This window comes from Scleropages formosus, chromosome 17 (genome assembly GCF_900964775.1).
Source record: "Scleropages formosus chromosome 17, fSclFor1.1, whole genome shotgun sequence".
In the NCBI taxonomy this organism is placed as follows: domain Eukaryota; kingdom Metazoa; phylum Chordata; class Actinopteri; order Osteoglossiformes; family Osteoglossidae; genus Scleropages; species Scleropages formosus.
In genome coordinates this window covers 17,638,087-17,656,279 of record NC_041822.1, presented here as the reverse complement: position 1 = coordinate 17,656,279, position 18,193 = coordinate 17,638,087, and the positions used below count along the sequence as shown (strand labels likewise).

Below are 18,193 nucleotides of genomic sequence, written 5' to 3'. Positions count from 1 at the left end.
TGTACTGTCTTTACACTGTTTTACTGCTTTGCCGTGACTGATGCCTTCATCTTTCGCTCCTCCTCTTTGATGAACACGCTCACTGTTTCACGCGGTTGATCAATATCTGTTCTATAATTAAAAATTGCGGTATAAAATAATATACGGTAATAATAATAATAATAGTGGCCATGTATATTGCACTAAAATGTGCAAACATGGTACCAGGAATTCCATGTAGGACTGCCGTTATTGCTTTATTTCGCAATTTGGAGCAGAGATGTGGGGATTTTGCGCTTTGGGGGAAGGGGGTTGTAGCGCGCGCACAGGCGCGTCTCCGACGGTTTGTCCACGTGCGGCTCAAACAGATGGCAGATGCACACTGGCTATTATTTCATTGTTCATGTCTTAGTTAGTGTCTCTGATGGACACACCCACCTGAAAGTCGCCAGTGAAAACCAAAACTATGGAAATCCGATAGGCCGCAGCTGTCAAGGCAAAGCTTATGGAAAGTATTAAGAAATATGACAAAAAGTATGTTCTTCAGTAACTGGACACAAAAGTGGTAAAAATGTCAAACTCTAAACGGGATCAGAGCAGCCTCAGCCAGAAGTGGACGAGTTGGACAGGATTTACCAGATCCTCGGCTCACCATCTGTGCCCACGGATGGCCTTAATGTGAGAGCCAATTGTCCGAAAAGCCCCCAAACTGTGAAGGATATGGTGGTACTTAAGATTAGGTGTACATCAAAGCGGAAGAGTCGGTGCACAAAAAGCAACTGAGAATTTCTCCAATACAGATCCTGGCAGGACCTCTGGGCTGGAACTCTCACACAGTCAGAAACCGCTTGTCCCAAGTGGGGTTGTGGTGAACCGGAGCCTAACCCACCAAACACAGGGCGCAAGGGGACACACCCAGGGCAGGACGCCAGTCCGTCGCAAGGCACCACAAGCAGGACTCAAACCTCAGACCCACCAGAGAGCGGAACCCGGCCAAGACCGCCGCGCCACCCTGTCCCCCTGGGCTGGGGCTGTCTTTTGCAATTGTCTCGAATGTCCGATAGAGAACCAGCCATCGTAGGACTTTTCTAGCACTATTTCAGTCTCTGCCTTGGCAGACATTTCAATTTCCATTTCCAGCAATATCAGGTAGCTCAAGTTCGTCATGAAATTCACTGACACCAGAATATAACATAACTGAGTCCCTGGAGAGGTACCTTCTGTTGTAGACTAGGCTAAGGTCATTGTTTCCAGCTGCCATTGAGTCCATGTGAGCTCTTGGTGACCACATAGGTAGGTGGAGCATCTACAGAATTTTCTGTCCTCTACTTGTGTCTTCATTCTGGAGAAGGGTTCACCCATTGTCTTAGTGAGCAAATCCATCCATCTGGTGGCTGGTCCTTTTCCCTTTCCTCAGCTTCTATAGACACTCACAAAGGTACTGTTGATGAAATCATTCAGCAAATATCCAGGTGCATGAATGTATAACCTTCAATCATCCTAGTAAACTGACAAAGGTGGTCTGCATTACAGACTAAGAGGTATAAACAATGGGAGAGAATACCCTTGTAATTGTCACATAAAATTGTCTATGACCAACAATTAAATACTGCCCACCTTTTGAGTAAGATGCAACCAACAATTTGGCCTATAAATTTTCCTTTTCCCATCACTAGATTACTTTTATTTAACACAGCATTTTGGTAAGGACATTGTTACAAAGCGCTGTACAGCATTTCTTAAAGAGAATCATCGAAGATAGAAAAGCCCAAACTGCCAACAGTGTTTATGGAAAATAACTCCGGGAACCCTTGGAAGTAAAACAAATAAAGATTCCTGGAAAATCCCTTGATCATAACTGTACATTTATCCAGGTTATGCAGCTCTATCACAAAAAAACAATGCCTGCCTTGGCCAAAAGACACTGCAATGACATGATCAGGACAATGAAATGACTAGACAAGATTTTTGATCAGCACTTCAGATATCCAAATGCCTGTTTGCTTGATTTCTTACTGGAAAATATAAACAACTATATTTTCTAGTATAAATGGCAAAAATCTTCTGCCAATGTCTGCTATGCAAAATGTCACCCAGCTTTGAGTGGTATTTTACTTTAAGCACACAACAACAAAGCACATTTGTAGTCTTCATGTCAACAGTGTTATTATCCTTCCCTGGTCATTCAGGTTGATAACAGGACATGCACCATGGTTTAGTTTTCAGCAACCTGATAACCAACAAGATCCGAGAAAAAGGTGGAGGGCCCCCAAACAAGTGCTTATGTCACAAACCTGGACAATTAAGTCACTACATGTACTAAGACAACTAAGGCATTTTTAAAGCAGCATACAGATATAACCAAAGGTCCATGATTTGTCCTCTTTCCAGTGGAGTGGCACACATTTCCTTTACTGACAAGTGTCCTCATCACATTCCTCATCTCCTCTGTCTGTGCATTTCTTTCTATGCAAAATTTTAACCAGTTACACAGCAGAGAATTTTTTTCAAAACAAAGACTTGTGCACCAGTTTCTTTGTGTATCTATAAATGGCTTAGTGATGCAGGAAAGAGAGGAACTGTGTTGTATTCACATTTACATTGTATTTTGCTGCTAGTCCATTTATATTCTATGTCACAACACAGAACATCAACATCCATATGAGCACGTGTATTACAAGATTACACATGACCGTGTTAAAAAAAAGAAAACCACGATTTATTTAAATGAATTGAGTTTACACAGATCAGAGTGCTTGTATTACATGACAAAGTTAACATTCATTTGTCTTCTGGACCCGAGTCATCCTGGCAGCCCCCAAGCCCAGCCCACAGGCCAGAGCCATCCAACCCCCGAATCTCGGCCCTGTCGAGCAGCTGATTGTGTGGGGTTTCATTCCAGCAGAGCACTTAAGAATTAATCATTTCCTCCAATGATGTTATCTTCTATTCGCTTTCAGTACTGAGGTTCCTACCTGCTTAGAAGAGAGCTGGAAAACCCAAACACACATACACAGACACTGCATAGGCATATGCTGGTTTACCCTAACCCAACAACAAAAAAAAAAGGTAAATTGGTGAAGCCACTTTTAAAAAAAAAAAGTCAAGGCAAAAGTTGGAATGCTAATGCATTCAAGAAAGAGAAGAAACAAAACAAAGTGTATACAAATGATGACAATTCAGCAAAGGGAACAAAGGAGACAGGCTAGTCTCACTCCAGCTAAGCTAGACAATACCACTGCCTGTCCGGGTCGAGTGTCTTTTCCACCAGCGGCCCTTCAATAATTGATGCCACTGGATCCAATCCTGTATGCATGGCTCCGCTCCACTCAAAAAGACACCAACGCCACCACAGGCCACCCACGAAGGTTTATATTGCTAGAGTGTGTTTTAAAAGGTGGACTTGCAGGTGGCTTGGAGGCTGCAGTGGTGTTGGCCTTCGGAGAGCCGAGCGGAGATGGCAAGGGGGCACGCTGTCATGTGCAGGCCTCTCTCCATGTCCGGTGTAGCTGCTGAAGGTGCTCGAAGGCCCTTTCGCTCACATTGAGGGCGGGGTGCACTCGGCGCAGGCCAGGCTCCCCTATCAGCGACAGGCCGCAGATCCCAAAGTAGGCGTGCAGGGCGTCTGCCACAGATGGGGGAGCGACAGAGCAGGAGGGAGGGGAAAAACTAGGTCAGACCAGAGTGCTCCTCACACAACACAGCAGCTGTTTTACCGCCTAGGAGACGTGAATCTTCATGGGGGGTTGTGCATTGTGATTTCTGTTCCTTTCCAAGGCTCTACTCGGGCTAGTGTGTACATGCGTGCTTCTCGAGATAAACTGCAAAGACTTAAGCTTTTCCATCAACTTCGATATACTTTGCTTATGTAAATAGTTAAACCTCAATGCATATTTTTTCCCAAAAAGGCCTATAAACCACTTAAGTTTCTCCCCAAAACATACAACTAGCAAGGGGTTATGTGGCAGTGAGCACAGACTTATTACCAAGGCTGTTTGTATCAGTCCCATTCCCGCCATTGTTGTAGTACCTTGATTAAAGCACCTACCTTGATTTTTTCCACTACCAAAGTATAAAACCTAAGTTACTTTGGGGAAGGGGTTAGCAAACTGAATTAATGTCAATATCAAAGTAAAAGAAAGACATCTGAAAATGGAGTTGGCCTAAAAGTTGCTTGCTACAGCAAAAATGCTTATTCAACACTGATGACTACACATGCCTCTACCTGATGCAGCTTTACTGCCCATTTGGTCATAGGCGTGTGCCCCAGAGCCTAAAACATTCCAAACAAGTCTCCGTTTGGCACAACTGGCAAATTTTGTGCCTCAACATTCTGCCTCCACTCAACAACAATGGGCGGGGGGGTGCAAAAACACCTCATGTAACAAGACCCGTGACCATGCTCCCCCACCCTCCGGTGTCTTTAAATCCCATTTCAGACAATGAGCTGATGAATTAAAGATCCCTTGCCTGCGAGGTTCTAGTTACGGTTTCTTCTCATCTGACAATCTGACAACAACAAGTCTGCAGACCTAAACAAGTGCAGGAAGTGTAATTTTACCTGGGTGGCTGTCCGGCCACTTGGCAAAGCCACCAACCAGGCGGTCCTGAGTTGACAGGATGTAGTTCCGATTCTTCTCAAAATTGGAGTACTGGAAGACATCTAGCAGCTGAGAGACCGCAGGGTGTAGATTAGGATGTGCTATCACACACAGACAAAAGCCAAAAATCACTGTTTCTACATGCTTGTGGAGTACATATTAATTATAGATGCATCCTGGACTGATCTCACAAAGGTTTAGGAGTCATTGCCAATTTGCTGTAATTGTATTCTCTCCTCTGCCCTTTTTCTGTCTTTCAGCTAATTTAGTTACTTTCAGTACTTGCAAACAAAGCACGACTAGATTCCATAAACAGCCAATCAATTTAAAATCCCAACAATGTCTTTGCTTTGAAATAAGAGCCCCTGTGCCTCTGACTGCAGTCTCAGTGAAGGTGTTAAGTGACTGAAGTAAAATACCAGGGAGTCTGAAGCACAATACTCTGCCATATAGTTAGCCATTACATACCACTGATCAAGCAAACACTAAACAATGATTTGAAAAGGTTGCAACATTAAGTTTGCACAGGGACTATACTGTACCAACAGCCTACTGTGTTTCAGTTAGTTGTGACCTTACTGAGAATCTACAGTCCTGTCAAATCCTGATAGCAATGATTAGATCCCAGCAGACTGAGTTGGTGCCATCCCGTCTCCAGCACAGACGATTTTAACAAAACATTGATCAGGCCATGACAACTAGCACTGCTGAAACTTTAGCAGAACATCGTTCCTAAAATGTCTCAACGGCACACTGAATGCAATTTCTATCTTGAAAATACGTTTTGTTGCGACAATTTCACTTGCATAGGTCAGTACATTTGTGTGTGTCAATAGTGATGAAACTTTGCATTTGATAGGTGTTCAATTTACAGCAGAACCTTAAAGGGTTGATTTCCCTGAATGGTTGGGGACCCCAAGGGTGGGTATTTACCTGCAGAGTGGCGCCCACCCAGAAGGAGTAGCATGTGTCGACAGGCTTGTTGGGGCGGCCATGGAAGCCGCTCTGCTGCCGTAGGATGCACCAGCGGCGGATGCGGTTCAGTTCCCGCTCACTCAGCGTTTCCTGCAACTTTCCCATTAGGCACAGTGTGGCTATGGCGCAGAACGTGGATCCTCCTGGGGGATTGGGAGGGGAGTTTCAGGCTCAGCTTTAGACTAAAGTTGTCCCAATCTGATGACAGTTATAATTGGACATAGTAAATCTGTCACTGAAGCACGCATGGCACAGGGCACATGCAATCAAAGAAAATCGGGCAATGACATTGATTTGAGGCCAGCACTCTCCCTTTCTACCTAAGCATTATAATTAACTCGGAAGCTGCTTCCGTCCGCACTGTAGGAAAACTCCCAGTGTGATAATTTGCAAGTTCTGAGGCTGTGAAAGCACTTTAAAAGCAATGAGCAGAGCATTAAGAGTTTTCCTAACGTGCCAAAGACCCATTCATCCAGCTTTGTGCCTGCCCTTCTGCCCCCTTCAGCACTGCTGTAGAGTGCCCTGTCGTCTGTGAAAGCTGCAACACGGCACATGCCATTTCCCACAGGATCTAATGGGGAACCGCTGCTGTGCGCTTTGAAAAAAAGTGTTGAAGCTGAACTGCTGCAGTAAATATCCAAGCAGAAATGGATCAACATGGAAATCAAGCGTGGAAAAGCAGATAGCGCTGTGCATCATGTCGGTCTGAACTTAACTGGACACAGTGGGAAAGTGTGGGGTACAAGTCAGTGACGGTGAAATCTGTACCGCCACAGAAGAAATCTAAGTGTTGACAGCAATGGCCAGCAGATTCAACCCTAAAAACGTTCACTCCAACTCAGCTCTGTCTCTCAGCTCACCAATATTTAGTTGCCAAACTATGGTGCATTACAGTGCCATAGCAGACAGAGCTGAAGCCTCTCAGTCAGCTGGTTGTGCATTTGGCTCTAATTCTGAATCTGGCTTAGTATCTAGAGTTTGTATGTACTCCTTGTGTTTGTGTGCATTTCCTCTGGGTGCCCTGGTACGCTCCCACAAAAGTATGTTCAGAAAATTCTAAAATTGCCTTCGTATGTATATGTGAAAGTGAATGAGTGTGTTGTCATTGCCCTAATGATGCGATGTATCCTGCTCAATGCCGTATGTTTCTGGGATAGGATTAAGAGCCCCACAGACCTGCACTGGACAAGCGTCTGCTTAAATTTTTTATTAAAAAACTGCACTAAACTTTCACAGGAGCAAATCAGTGCCTGTTGTCATTAAATGTCAGCTTAACTAGCAGATCACTGAAATCAGGATCTGAGATGCAGGACTGGGAAAGATGCTAGTTCCTCAACACCTTCACAATAATTTCCATGCCATTGTCTAAATATCCAGGACCCGCAAACAAGTGTTTAACACTATGAATGTAGGTTAGCGTGAGACTAGTATTTACAGCTGAAAACAGCAGGATTATTATTATCGCATATACTAAAAGCACAAGCCCACTGAAGCCCTCACAGTGTAAATGCCTTTCATCTGCACATTCTGTTTAATCAGTACTCACCAGTGCTTTAGATTTCTTATCTAAACACAAATTTTCCTTGTACAGATTCAGTCAGGCATGTCCTAGCAGGGGGACTTTGCTTGAGGCAGGAGGTGTATTTGGCCCAAACATGAACAAACTGAAGTTCCATCAGGGAAGTGTGCTGTACTCACCATGGGACTCTAGACCAGCTCCCTGCCCGATGCCATTGTCGTAGGACTGCATCAAGGAGACAGAGACATTATACTTCATTTTATGAATATACCACTTACTGATGTCACACTGCTCAGTAATTTATACAATTTAACTTGACATTAAGAACATCGGCACAAGTTCCCAGCTCAAGGGTACAAGTAACATTAACCATTTACAGTTAGAGAATTTCACTAATAAAATTATCACTAAAATTCCAGCAGAGCAACATAGTAAGTAATGCATTATATAAGTTTCATCATGGTGAGTACAATGTTAGTTCAGCACAGGCTACTCCAGCTCTAATGTGGTGATTTATTCAGTGATGCAGTAATGAATATAATCAGTTTGGTATTATAAACAAGGCTATATCACAAATTAGATGTGTAAACAGATTATGGTAGAGAAAACATAGCTAGGAATATAGCAACTAATATATTAGCCCATGTTTTTATGCACCTACTCAATCGATGAACCTCAGTGCAGCAAGTGGTAGGTAACGAACTGGGTTTGCTTGAAACTTTCATGTCTGCAGCTATGTCTCCTTCTCTCAATTTAATGCATAAATTGTACTTTTGCTGAGATGTACGTCGCTTTGGACAAAAGCATCTGCTAAAAGAATACATGTAAATGTAAGTAGTTAAAACATCTGAGCCCAAAGCATACTGACACACAAATACTGCTGCATGGCGAGCCTTCAAAGATTATGCATATTTAAATATTCTAAAAAACTAAATAAATTGATTCACCACTTGTATTTACCTTTATATATGTCTAAGTAAAGTTTTGTTTTGGCAAAAACATTACTTTAAACGTTAAGAAGAAAATGCCATTCAACACAAACCCTTGAGAATTTCAAGTGTTTTTCCTCACTTGTTAAAAATGTAAAGATGTCATATTGATTACTCAGAATGTTAAGTGATGCAGTGAAATTAATTAAAATCCAATTATTAAATAAGATCACTGATTAGTTGCTGCCTTTGCCCATAAAAATATTCAACAGCAAGTTCCCAGAAATGTAAATTATTCTTAAAATACACTGAAGAGGTCATCCATGCAGGGAAACCAGTCCATTTCAGTTTGGGGGTGGGAAGAGTTCACTTGGCACAATCACAGTGGGCAAGGACGAGGAGGCACCTCCAGCACTGAGGTTTCCAGCAAGTATGGCTGTGTGCCCTGGGTCCTGGCAGTAGGACAATTGCAGAGCAACAAGCTGTTGCCATGATCATAGGCATAGCATGGGGTGACCACGACGGCACAGACAAACACACAGCCTCTCCCATTTCCCATCTGCTATGACTGTGCCGTTTCCATAAACTGCCATATTTACAGAATCGTCAGATTAAATTAGAGAGCAGAGTAAAGAGGCAGAATTGAGGTGCCCAAGCCATCTCCGGGTGTTGATTCCATTACTCACTTCATTCAGCAGGGTTGAGACATTGCTACAAAAGTTTTTATTGCTTGAATTGGAAGAAAACATCACTGACCAGTAAACTGAGTCATACTTCAAAAAGGCGAAGTGTGAAAGACTGTGTGCATCTATCTGCGTGTTTCTGTGTGTATACGCAAGGGAGCCTATGGTCCAGGATTTAGGCTGCATTCACGACCAAATGCAGGCGTTAAGATCCACCAAAATTGCATCTGTAAGAGGATTATTGCCCAGTAGGACCTTCTGTGTTCACTCATAATGCCTATTAATAGTCATCTTTAAATAACTATGAGGATGGAGGTCCAATAAAACTAATGCCAAAGGAAGCACCAGTACAGCATGGGTAAGAGAAAAAGCACAAACATCAGACTTCAGTGTAATCCATTGCAACTCCCAGACAGGAACATTTGGTTCCTCGGCAGTGGATTATATAATCTGTGCTGGGATTAAATTCTATGACAGAAGATTGTATCATCATGTGCTTTGCTCCCCTGCTTCCTATTTTCCCCTCTGGTTCTGAGGTCAAGCACTCAGACTAACAGAGACAGCTCTTTGGCACACACAGCACGAGACTGGATCGAAATAGGCTGCAAAGTCACAACGCAAAACATGTATGAACCATTAATTTCAGAAATATAACAAAAAAACTGTTCCTCAAAGGTAACATTGTGAGCTCTATTAAGCATCCGTATGTTTGATACTTCTGGATATGGGGTTGCCAACAACACTGATCACAAGACCTTTGGAATCTCCATTGTTACAGCCTTATCATTCTACATTCCAGCGCAAATAAAATGGAACCAAACCACGGTCTTTTTCACGGACATTAACATCTCTGTCATCACTCTTAATGAGATGCATGCCGTGTCAAGCTGATTCAAAACCACATCAAGCAGGTGCAGTCTGTCAAGAGACAATACAGCCATTTCCCCATGATTAATAACCATTGTGCAGGGTATAATTACTGCTGATTAAACAGGGATGTGGGCGGCTGCCACCAAATAGCGTTCAAGTGATTTTGAACCCCTTGAAAACATCAAATGATCCAAAAAAACAAAAGTAGAGCAGAATTTGTGTGACAGGAATGAGATTACAATAATTAACTGAAGCATTCCAGGTGTATACAGTTGTTCCGTTTCTAATCCTGGCAATATGATATAAGGCTCTTCCTTCACGTTCTGTCAAGTTTGTGCAAAAATCCTATTACTTTCTCAGAAGGTAAACAGTACATAATTAGTGCTGTAAAGAGCACTTAAGATTTTTGTGAGAGTTGGCAGACATCAAAAATATGTAATGCAAATATCAACAGCTTCACTTCTTTGAATCTGAGGGAAGACAATACTCACAGATGATAGCATCCATTTGTCATCAGACAATCAATAGCTTTGATTCATTGGCTAGTGATTGTAGTGGAATTATGGCAAGTTTGTAATGTAACAACATTCAAGATCTCCAGCAAGCTACGCAAAAGGAGGAAGAACGTGTTGAGCCACGAGAGGGGTGCAGAAGGGTCATAGTCGCACCTACCATGCTGTTGCGGATGTACTGTACGGCCCTCTGGATGTCCATTCCCGACCAGTCACTGAGCATGTAGCAGATGCAGGCTGCACAGTACACAAAGCGCATGTCGTTTTCACTCCCTTCTGGGACGGCATAAAAGCTGAAACAAAGGGGGAAAAAAGGCTTTTTAACTCTGTTCACAAACACTAGTCCTCCACCCAAGTGATAAATAAGAAACACAGCTCTTAGAAGGTATAATATTCCAAAAACAATGGTATGTGAACCACAAGTCAGCTGTGGTCATGTAGCGTTCTTAAAGGCACAAGAGCAGCTTCATATGTGTGATGTGAACCTGTGACTTTTCGATACAAACCAAGCATCTCAAATAAAGTAGCTAGCTTGTGAACCAGGTATGGCTTTATAAGAGTTTATGTCACACATCTACAGACAAAAAACTGTTTCTAACTTGTTTTATTTCTTTACATTAAAGAACACAGTATATATGCTTTTATGTAAATTTTGTGCAATATATGGATACTAAAACATTTATTGTGGCATACTATTTCATACACACACAAACATGCACATTGCGATGACTTTGTCTATTGTTAAACTTGTCTACTGCCTAGAATATGCATATTAAATATCTCATAATAGGTGTATACTGAACTGCCTGTACTGATCACACAAAACTGGTATACTGCACAGCAACTTAATTTCACATTATTTGTATAGAGTGAATGCATGTAGAATCCCCATGGCAAGTTCCTAGAGCACTTACTAACAAAATGATTCTGAATATGTACTTTACAGGGCATCAATATATCCTAAAGAGCAACACTGCACTAAAAATATAAAATACATATAACTCCTCACTGATGACCTCTGTTTCAGGCACATACTGATCCTGTGTAACATTAAGGTCTTTGGACAAAAGAGCGAAGGTCAAAGTGGACAAAAACCTGATGAAGTGGTGAGACACATGTAGGGAGGCTCACTACCTGCCATCTTCCAGCTGCAGGGCTTTCAGGCCTGCTAAACATGCCTCCTTGTTGACCCGCCCCAGATCATCACCAAGGATTATGAGACAGGCAAGGCCCGTGTAGGTCATAGCTACATGGCCGCTGTCGTATGGGTGGGGGAACCCTGGGCCCTGGAGGGGGTGGGATATAGGGTATGAACAGTGCCAAAGATCAAACAGCTAAATTACCTGCACAATCACTCCATTTGACAACGTTTACTGAGTCTGTATTAACGTTTGTTTAACTGATACCTTTGTTTCACGTGACTTTATTAGATAATCAATTTTACCCTGATATGCCCATTTAGCAGAAAGGGCATTCTTACTGTAATCATTAAAAGTGATACAGGGTACTGCAGCACAAGTGAGATTCAAACCCAGGTTCGCGACTGCAAGGTGACCGCTCCAACCACTAACTACACCGCGTACTGCCCTCGCGAAATAAATAGCTCTTAAGAATCTTGCATATTTCAGTTATCTTTTCCAACACAAAGTTTTATTATTGATAAATCAGCAAGTGAAGAAAGTGCAGAACTGCTACCTTAGAAGGGTTGTATGGAACTCCAAGGTGGGATGAGCCACGGAAGCCACAGCGGCCAAGGTTTGATTCTGATGGAAAAATTGGGAAAAGTGCAAAGAACTGCATTAACTGTATATGTACCACAGACATTTTAAAATACAAGCATTTTAAAAAAGGTAACAGTAAAGTAAAACAATAACGTGCGAGAAATCTACCATCTACTTAACATAAGATGTTCACATATGGTGCCATCTTGAGGACAGTGTGGTGTTTGTTTCCCTGTCCAAAATGTATACAGTTAACTGTATTTTTAATCTTATTTTAATTAGGGAGTACAGCAAGAAGAAAAGGGATTTTCCAATGTGGAACTGCAGAATTAAGATGTCACGTGTACAAGAAAGAAAAACCACTCCACTGAGAACACAGAAATAGAAACCTTAACTGCTAACTAAAACGTAAACGTAGTCTTCGTACTTACTATATGTGCGGTATTGTGCTACTTGCCATAGACAAACAAGATATGACTGACTGAAACGTAAGCAGAATCCAGAGGCACTTAAATTACAGCATTACAAAAGCTGGGACATTCTGTCCCGGCAGCCACAGAAAATCATTGCTTTCAGTTTCGGTAATATTGTGAAATCTATGCTCTCAAGAAGACAGTATTTTCAGTAACTCAACTTCCTAAATGACAAGGTTTAAACAGCCTTCCTCAAGTACCGGAGAAACCAAAGCAGAGCAGATTTCTTGCTGTAACCTAAAGAACACTCATCTGTCGCCAGATGAATGCCTTCGTCTCACAAATACAGTTTGAAAGGATGCAACTCGCTCAATTCCAGGTACTGTGCCGCTGTTCACTGGGATGCCCAGACAACCTTTTATACTAAAGGGTGACAGTAATTCAATGTGGGCTGCTGGTCACTGCCTGTCCATTCCTGCACCAAGTCTGGGATCACAAGTGGAGAAGTACCCAAAACTCAAAATCAATATCAAATGCCACATACACCACTGTTGGAAGCACCACTTGTACCACCAGATTTTATTTTCTTTCAAGTGTGACAAGCTGCATTACAATGAGTCCAAAGTAAATGAACTTACTGTCCATAATCAGTATAAATAAAATCTATTTGAACTACCTAATAACAGTCCCTCTCTCTCTACTTTACATAGTAAAGTATCTCTTTACAGTAAACAAGCTTGTGCAGTTTGAAAAAGCACATTAATTGTAATTATTTTGCATATGATTAGCTCAGTATCTCCCCCTGGTGAGGAATCAGGAAACTGTTCATTGAGAGGCTGGGAATCGCCTCTGTCACACAGAATTGGAAGACACTCCTGATGGACTGCAGTCCAACAGGCTTTACAGAAAACATTACACAATTTAAGCAATTTCTAACAGTCCAAAAATTGCACAGACTATTGGAAAATGTTCATTAAGCCACAGATTTAACCCCATTTCCTGTTTTTAGTCATTTCAAGAAGGTGTACCAATTAATTGGACAAGGTATATCTTTTTAGACCACTGGTACCAGACTGATCACATAAAACCTTCAACACCTAATGTAACCCACAGTTCTTCTCTCCTGGCCCTATAACCACTGTCTGAAGGTAGACCAGGTGAGCTTATTTCATGCATTTACTAAAATCAGCAGTCTCTCCCATTACTGAGGTTTTGGGCCTTGAATAGACTCTGAAAAGCTACACAAAATGTAGACGTCCATGACCTAAAGGGACCTGGACTTGTGTCTTACCCACAACGTTCGGCAATTATGCACACGACACACAAACTAAACATCAAAAATGTGAGTCATGGCAATTGTGTCAGGCTCCTCCTCGATTTCCGAAAAGGTACCAAGGAGAAGCACTTGTTTTAGTCTTCAAAATCTAACTTTATGAATCTACAATTATTTAGGCTGTTCTTAAAATAAGGAGATGAAGGGAAACAATTTTTGACACCCAGGACACAAGGAACAAACTGAGGCACACACCCCCTTCCAGTATATGTGCAATGAGCCGTGTGTGTGCTTCTGCTCTACAGGCTGCAGGCCTTAACAGGCAAGCCAACATATTTGGACAGCGGGCCAATTATTTTTCTTAATCAAGCAGTCGGGGAATAATTAGGGCTATGTAGACTAAAACTGTGTATCAAAATATTTAAAAATAATAATAAAAAATCATACTAGACACACACACAGGGATATTTCAGATCTAATTTTTAAATAATGTTAGGCAATTGCATATATCCACGGCAGGAAGAAAGAGTTAAGACACCTAAGTGAGCTATCATGTTTACAGTTGCAAGTTTGCAAGCAGTTAGAGTAATCACTTTATGAAGTTACTTTTAACTTTTTGGCTTACTGAAGTTAACTATCCTGTCAGCCGAAAACAGTTTTGGTTTGTTCAAATCAGTGATTCTAAGCCAGTGAAACAATTCACCACTAAAATAACCCAGCATTTTGCTGAAGTTTAAATTGTAATCAAAAAGGAATCCTCAACAGTCACATTACCATTTATTCACAGATAAATCAAGTTTTGTCCAACTTATTTTCATGAAGTCTGCCATTGTTCCAGATGTGATTTTTTTCCTTAAAGGAAATTGATGCAACAGATGGTTGTGCAGATACATTCTGCAGATGAAGACAGAGGTCGATAAAAGTGACACACTTACGATCTTCAGTAGGAAGGACTTGAAGCGAGTAAATCCACTCAATCAGGCTGGGCTTGTCTACAACATCCAAGGCATTGAGAACATCAAGGCCAGAGAGAGCAAAGAACACAATGGTCAACCTGGAGGAGAACATTGCAGACAATGAGAACACACATAGTTTGAGCATACAGACTTTGTAAGATGCTGTAAGAACATCTTAACTAACACATCCTTGTTTCAGATCTAGACTTTGAGATTTCTGTGTGAACTCATAAGATGCACATTTTTACCTGCTTCAGAGATTCAAAAGAAACTCCCTGAAAGAGCCAACAGCCATCTACGGCCAGCATTCACTACACAAAGGATAACTTTTACTGGCACAAATACACATTCCTTCAGGATTTCAATGATCCCATTCATTTACCACATCACAACATTTCATGCCTGCAGTCCTCTCTATATGAAAATAAATTAGCATGGCTTAATTAGGAATACCAGTGAAATTAACTGTCACACAAGTGATTTCGTCACACTTCTCTCACTTGTACATGTGAGAAACTTGTAGGACGGTACCATTAGTCTAAATCCAGGCGTTAAAATAAAAGCTACTACAAAAAAACCACAAGCAGAGGTTATAATAAGCTGTCAGAGTGTCATTAAACAGCAGGTTCATAAGCCTGGATAGCACAGTGAGTAGTTTTGCCACCTGGGTGCAAGTTGCCCCAGAAGTCACCAAACAAGTGACCCCTAGAGCGACAAACTGAAATATTATCTGATAAATAATGTCTTTCCATGCGAATAAAATAAGTGGCAACGCTCCAGCAAACTCCATCCACTTTGCTAAGTGCCCGGTGTCAGCAGTAAAAGGTCTTTCCATTTTGCTGGCACAGCCTGGGGACACTTCAAGTGTATGGTAATGCAGTGACACATGTTATTGTCCTCTACGGTCTTCTGCACCAAGTGATGCTGGTTTTGCTCCTGATTCCATGCTTTGTAGGATTACAATGTTTTAATTCTCTGGACAGGATACAAATGCAATGGACCATTTAAAGATTTAACTCAGAGCTATCAATCCACTTTGTCACAGTGTTTCTGATGACTAAACTTAAATCTCATTACTCTGTTTTAGCTGTTCTGGGGGAATACAACTTGCTTTAAAAGTCTCCCCCTCCAAAAAATACCACCAGGACCTACATCTAATGGAATGTTTTGAAGTACATTAAGCATGTAGCTAGTCTTTCCAGGGTAAGGAAATATTCTATGGCTGACATCGCCTCGCAATGAAGTCCATGTCCTCCCTTTTGAGAGAATGCAGCCAGATTTTTTTCAGCGCAGATCCAGATACAGGCAGCACATCACAGCACAGCAAAAGCGTAGGTTTGAATCAGCCTGTATGGAATTTCATTTTCTACCCCGTGTCTGCGTCACTTTCCTCCCACAGTCCTAAGATAAGCAATTCAGGTGAACTGGTGATGCTGAATTCCCCATAGTGTGTGATTCTGTGAATGAGTGTGTGCATGTCTGAATATCCTGTTATGGACTGGCATACTTTCCAGGGTTTAACTCTCCTCCTAGCCTTGCACTCAGCAACTCCTGGTCAGGCTCTGCACCAATGCAACCGAAAGCATGACAAGGGATTAACGGAAGTGAGTGAGTGTGAGTGATTGAAGTTCCATACCCATGCTACTGTACACAATGTTCCATCCGTTTGGCTGCAGAACTACATTTCGTGTTTTCATCTCTGACTCTCTCAGTCACACACAGCTGGTTTATCTGTATATTGTACTCTCAGAGTGACAAGATCTGAAGTACCACACCATATACAAAGGTAAATTGACGAGTACCTGTGATAATTTGTATTCTAATAAAGACAGACTACTGCAGGTACTTTTTTTGGCTTTGCTTTGTAAACGCTACTTCTTTAACACTGTATAACCTAAGGTGTCATTGAGAAACATACGCGTACATGGTCAACTAAGAATTTAATTGTTAGTGCCTTGTCCTATTGTATCTGATCCAACAGGACACGGCAGCCAAAGTGAAAGCCTGTTTTCTGTAACTGTAGATTTGCAATCTAGGCTAGGTTACATCGATAAAATCCATGTCTCCAAAGACCCAGGGACAATAACAATGGGGATGTTTTGACAAATTCACCCTACCTACCAGGAGATACAACTCACAAATAACACAAGTGCACAAGGTTATAGATGCCAGAACACTGCATTCATTACAAGCTGATTATGAACTGACAGGAACATGATCAGCTCATAATAAATGCAGGGACTGACATATTTACTCTAATTCTGACATTCGCCTGTCCTCATTTTAAAGGGATAAAGAGGTTAATGATTACAATGGAACTGGTTAAAAAAATGGTGTTGGTAGTTAAGAGTTAATACTTTCAAAGTAATTGAAACAGTTCCCGAAATGTACAATAGTCAAAACCACCACGATTTCTCCAAACAGGAGATATTTTTAAGAAGTTGCTACACAAGTGCTGCAAATTCATGTATATATTAATTATATATGTATACATATTTAATACACCAGAAAGTTATGGCCGAGAAATAATATGGTTTAAGAACTAAATTATCGTGTTATCATGTGGTCCAGGAAGTCCAGGCTCAGTTGTTCAACCATTCTAATTACAATGTCTACAAAAGTGACGAACACGAGCGCGCACGCGCACACAAATATAATACATAGTATATGACTGAAACCGCTTATCCCAAGCAGGGGTCACGGGGAGCCGGAGCCTAACCCGGCAACTGAGGGCGTAAGGCTGAAGGGATAGGAGACACACCCAGGACGGGACCCCAGTCCATCGCAAGGCACCCCAAGGCCAAGCGGGACTCGAACCCCAGACCCACTGGAGAGCAGGACCCGGTCCAACCCACTGCGCCCCCGGCCTGCAAAACTGAAACTACAAAGTAAATAATGAAAAGAAATGAAGTGACGACCTGGGGAACGGAGGGGGGCAGTAAAGTGAGACTCAAGACGAGATTTTACGGCCACCACACAGTCGTCTCATGCAAGAAGACTTAAGTTGGACATGACATGATGATTTAACTCACACTCTCTGTGTCACTGAACTATTATTGAATTTGGAACTTGCGGAGCACGGAGGAAAATTCAACTCGAAGTAAGAAGTTTTATGTCAGTTTTATTGTAAACATACCTGTTTAAGTTAAGAAGGGAAACTCTCCGCCACAGAAAAACAGTCCGCGTGTTTACGAGTAATTTAACCCCCGCCGCAGACCGCGTCCGCCGGGGGAGCTAACGGCTAACACACCTCATTCCGCGAGCTCCGCGAGCTCCGCGAACAGCTAGTCACGCTGAGCGGCGGCTCACCTGCTCGTCTCCAGCGAGGAATACCGCTCCGGTAACACTTGGAGGCATCGCTGGAAGAACCGTACGTGTCTGTCTTTAAGAAAGTCAACCTGTTCAAACTCAGCGAGCGAACTCTCGTCTTCCGCCATGTTTGCGTCTGACGTCAGTTCCGGACAACGTCACGTACGCCAGGAAAAGGTTTTTGGCGGAAACCCAGTTATGTTTCAACGGAAGACACTGTATCCCTGATAAATGTGAGAACAGGATGCTCCAGTTATTAACGGGGATGTCATCCATTTTGGCTGGTTCCATTGAAATGTCTGTTAATATCAGTGCTGTGAGGCATCTGCTTTGGCAGCTGACCTACAGAAGGTGGATTACACTGTTTATTGATAGCCTGCCAAGTGTCCCATATTAATTGTATGGAAATGGGACTGTGTGTGAAGCACATAAACAAACCCCCAGTGTATTTTT

At 42.1% G+C, this 18,193-nt stretch overlaps 1 protein-coding gene across 1 annotated transcript; it reads right to left on the bottom strand.

Annotated features, from left to right (window-relative positions):
• Window positions 1-1,635: 1,635 nt before the first annotated feature.
• pggt1b (protein geranylgeranyltransferase type I, beta subunit) lies at window positions 1,636-17,896 on the bottom strand. Its single transcript, XM_018758225.2, has 9 exons — window positions 17,741-17,896; window positions 14,411-14,529; window positions 11,764-11,831; window positions 11,203-11,354; window positions 10,229-10,361; window positions 7,254-7,299; window positions 5,514-5,698; window positions 4,541-4,649; window positions 1,636-3,604 (listed from the first exon to the last, which is right to left on the bottom strand). The coding sequence occupies exons 1-9, from the start codon at window positions 17,866-17,868 to the stop codon at window positions 3,456-3,458; spliced, it is 1,089 nt and encodes a 362-aa protein (XP_018613741.2). The 5' UTR covers window positions 17,869-17,896; the 3' UTR covers window positions 1,636-3,455.
• Window positions 17,897-18,193: the final 297 nt, after the last annotated feature.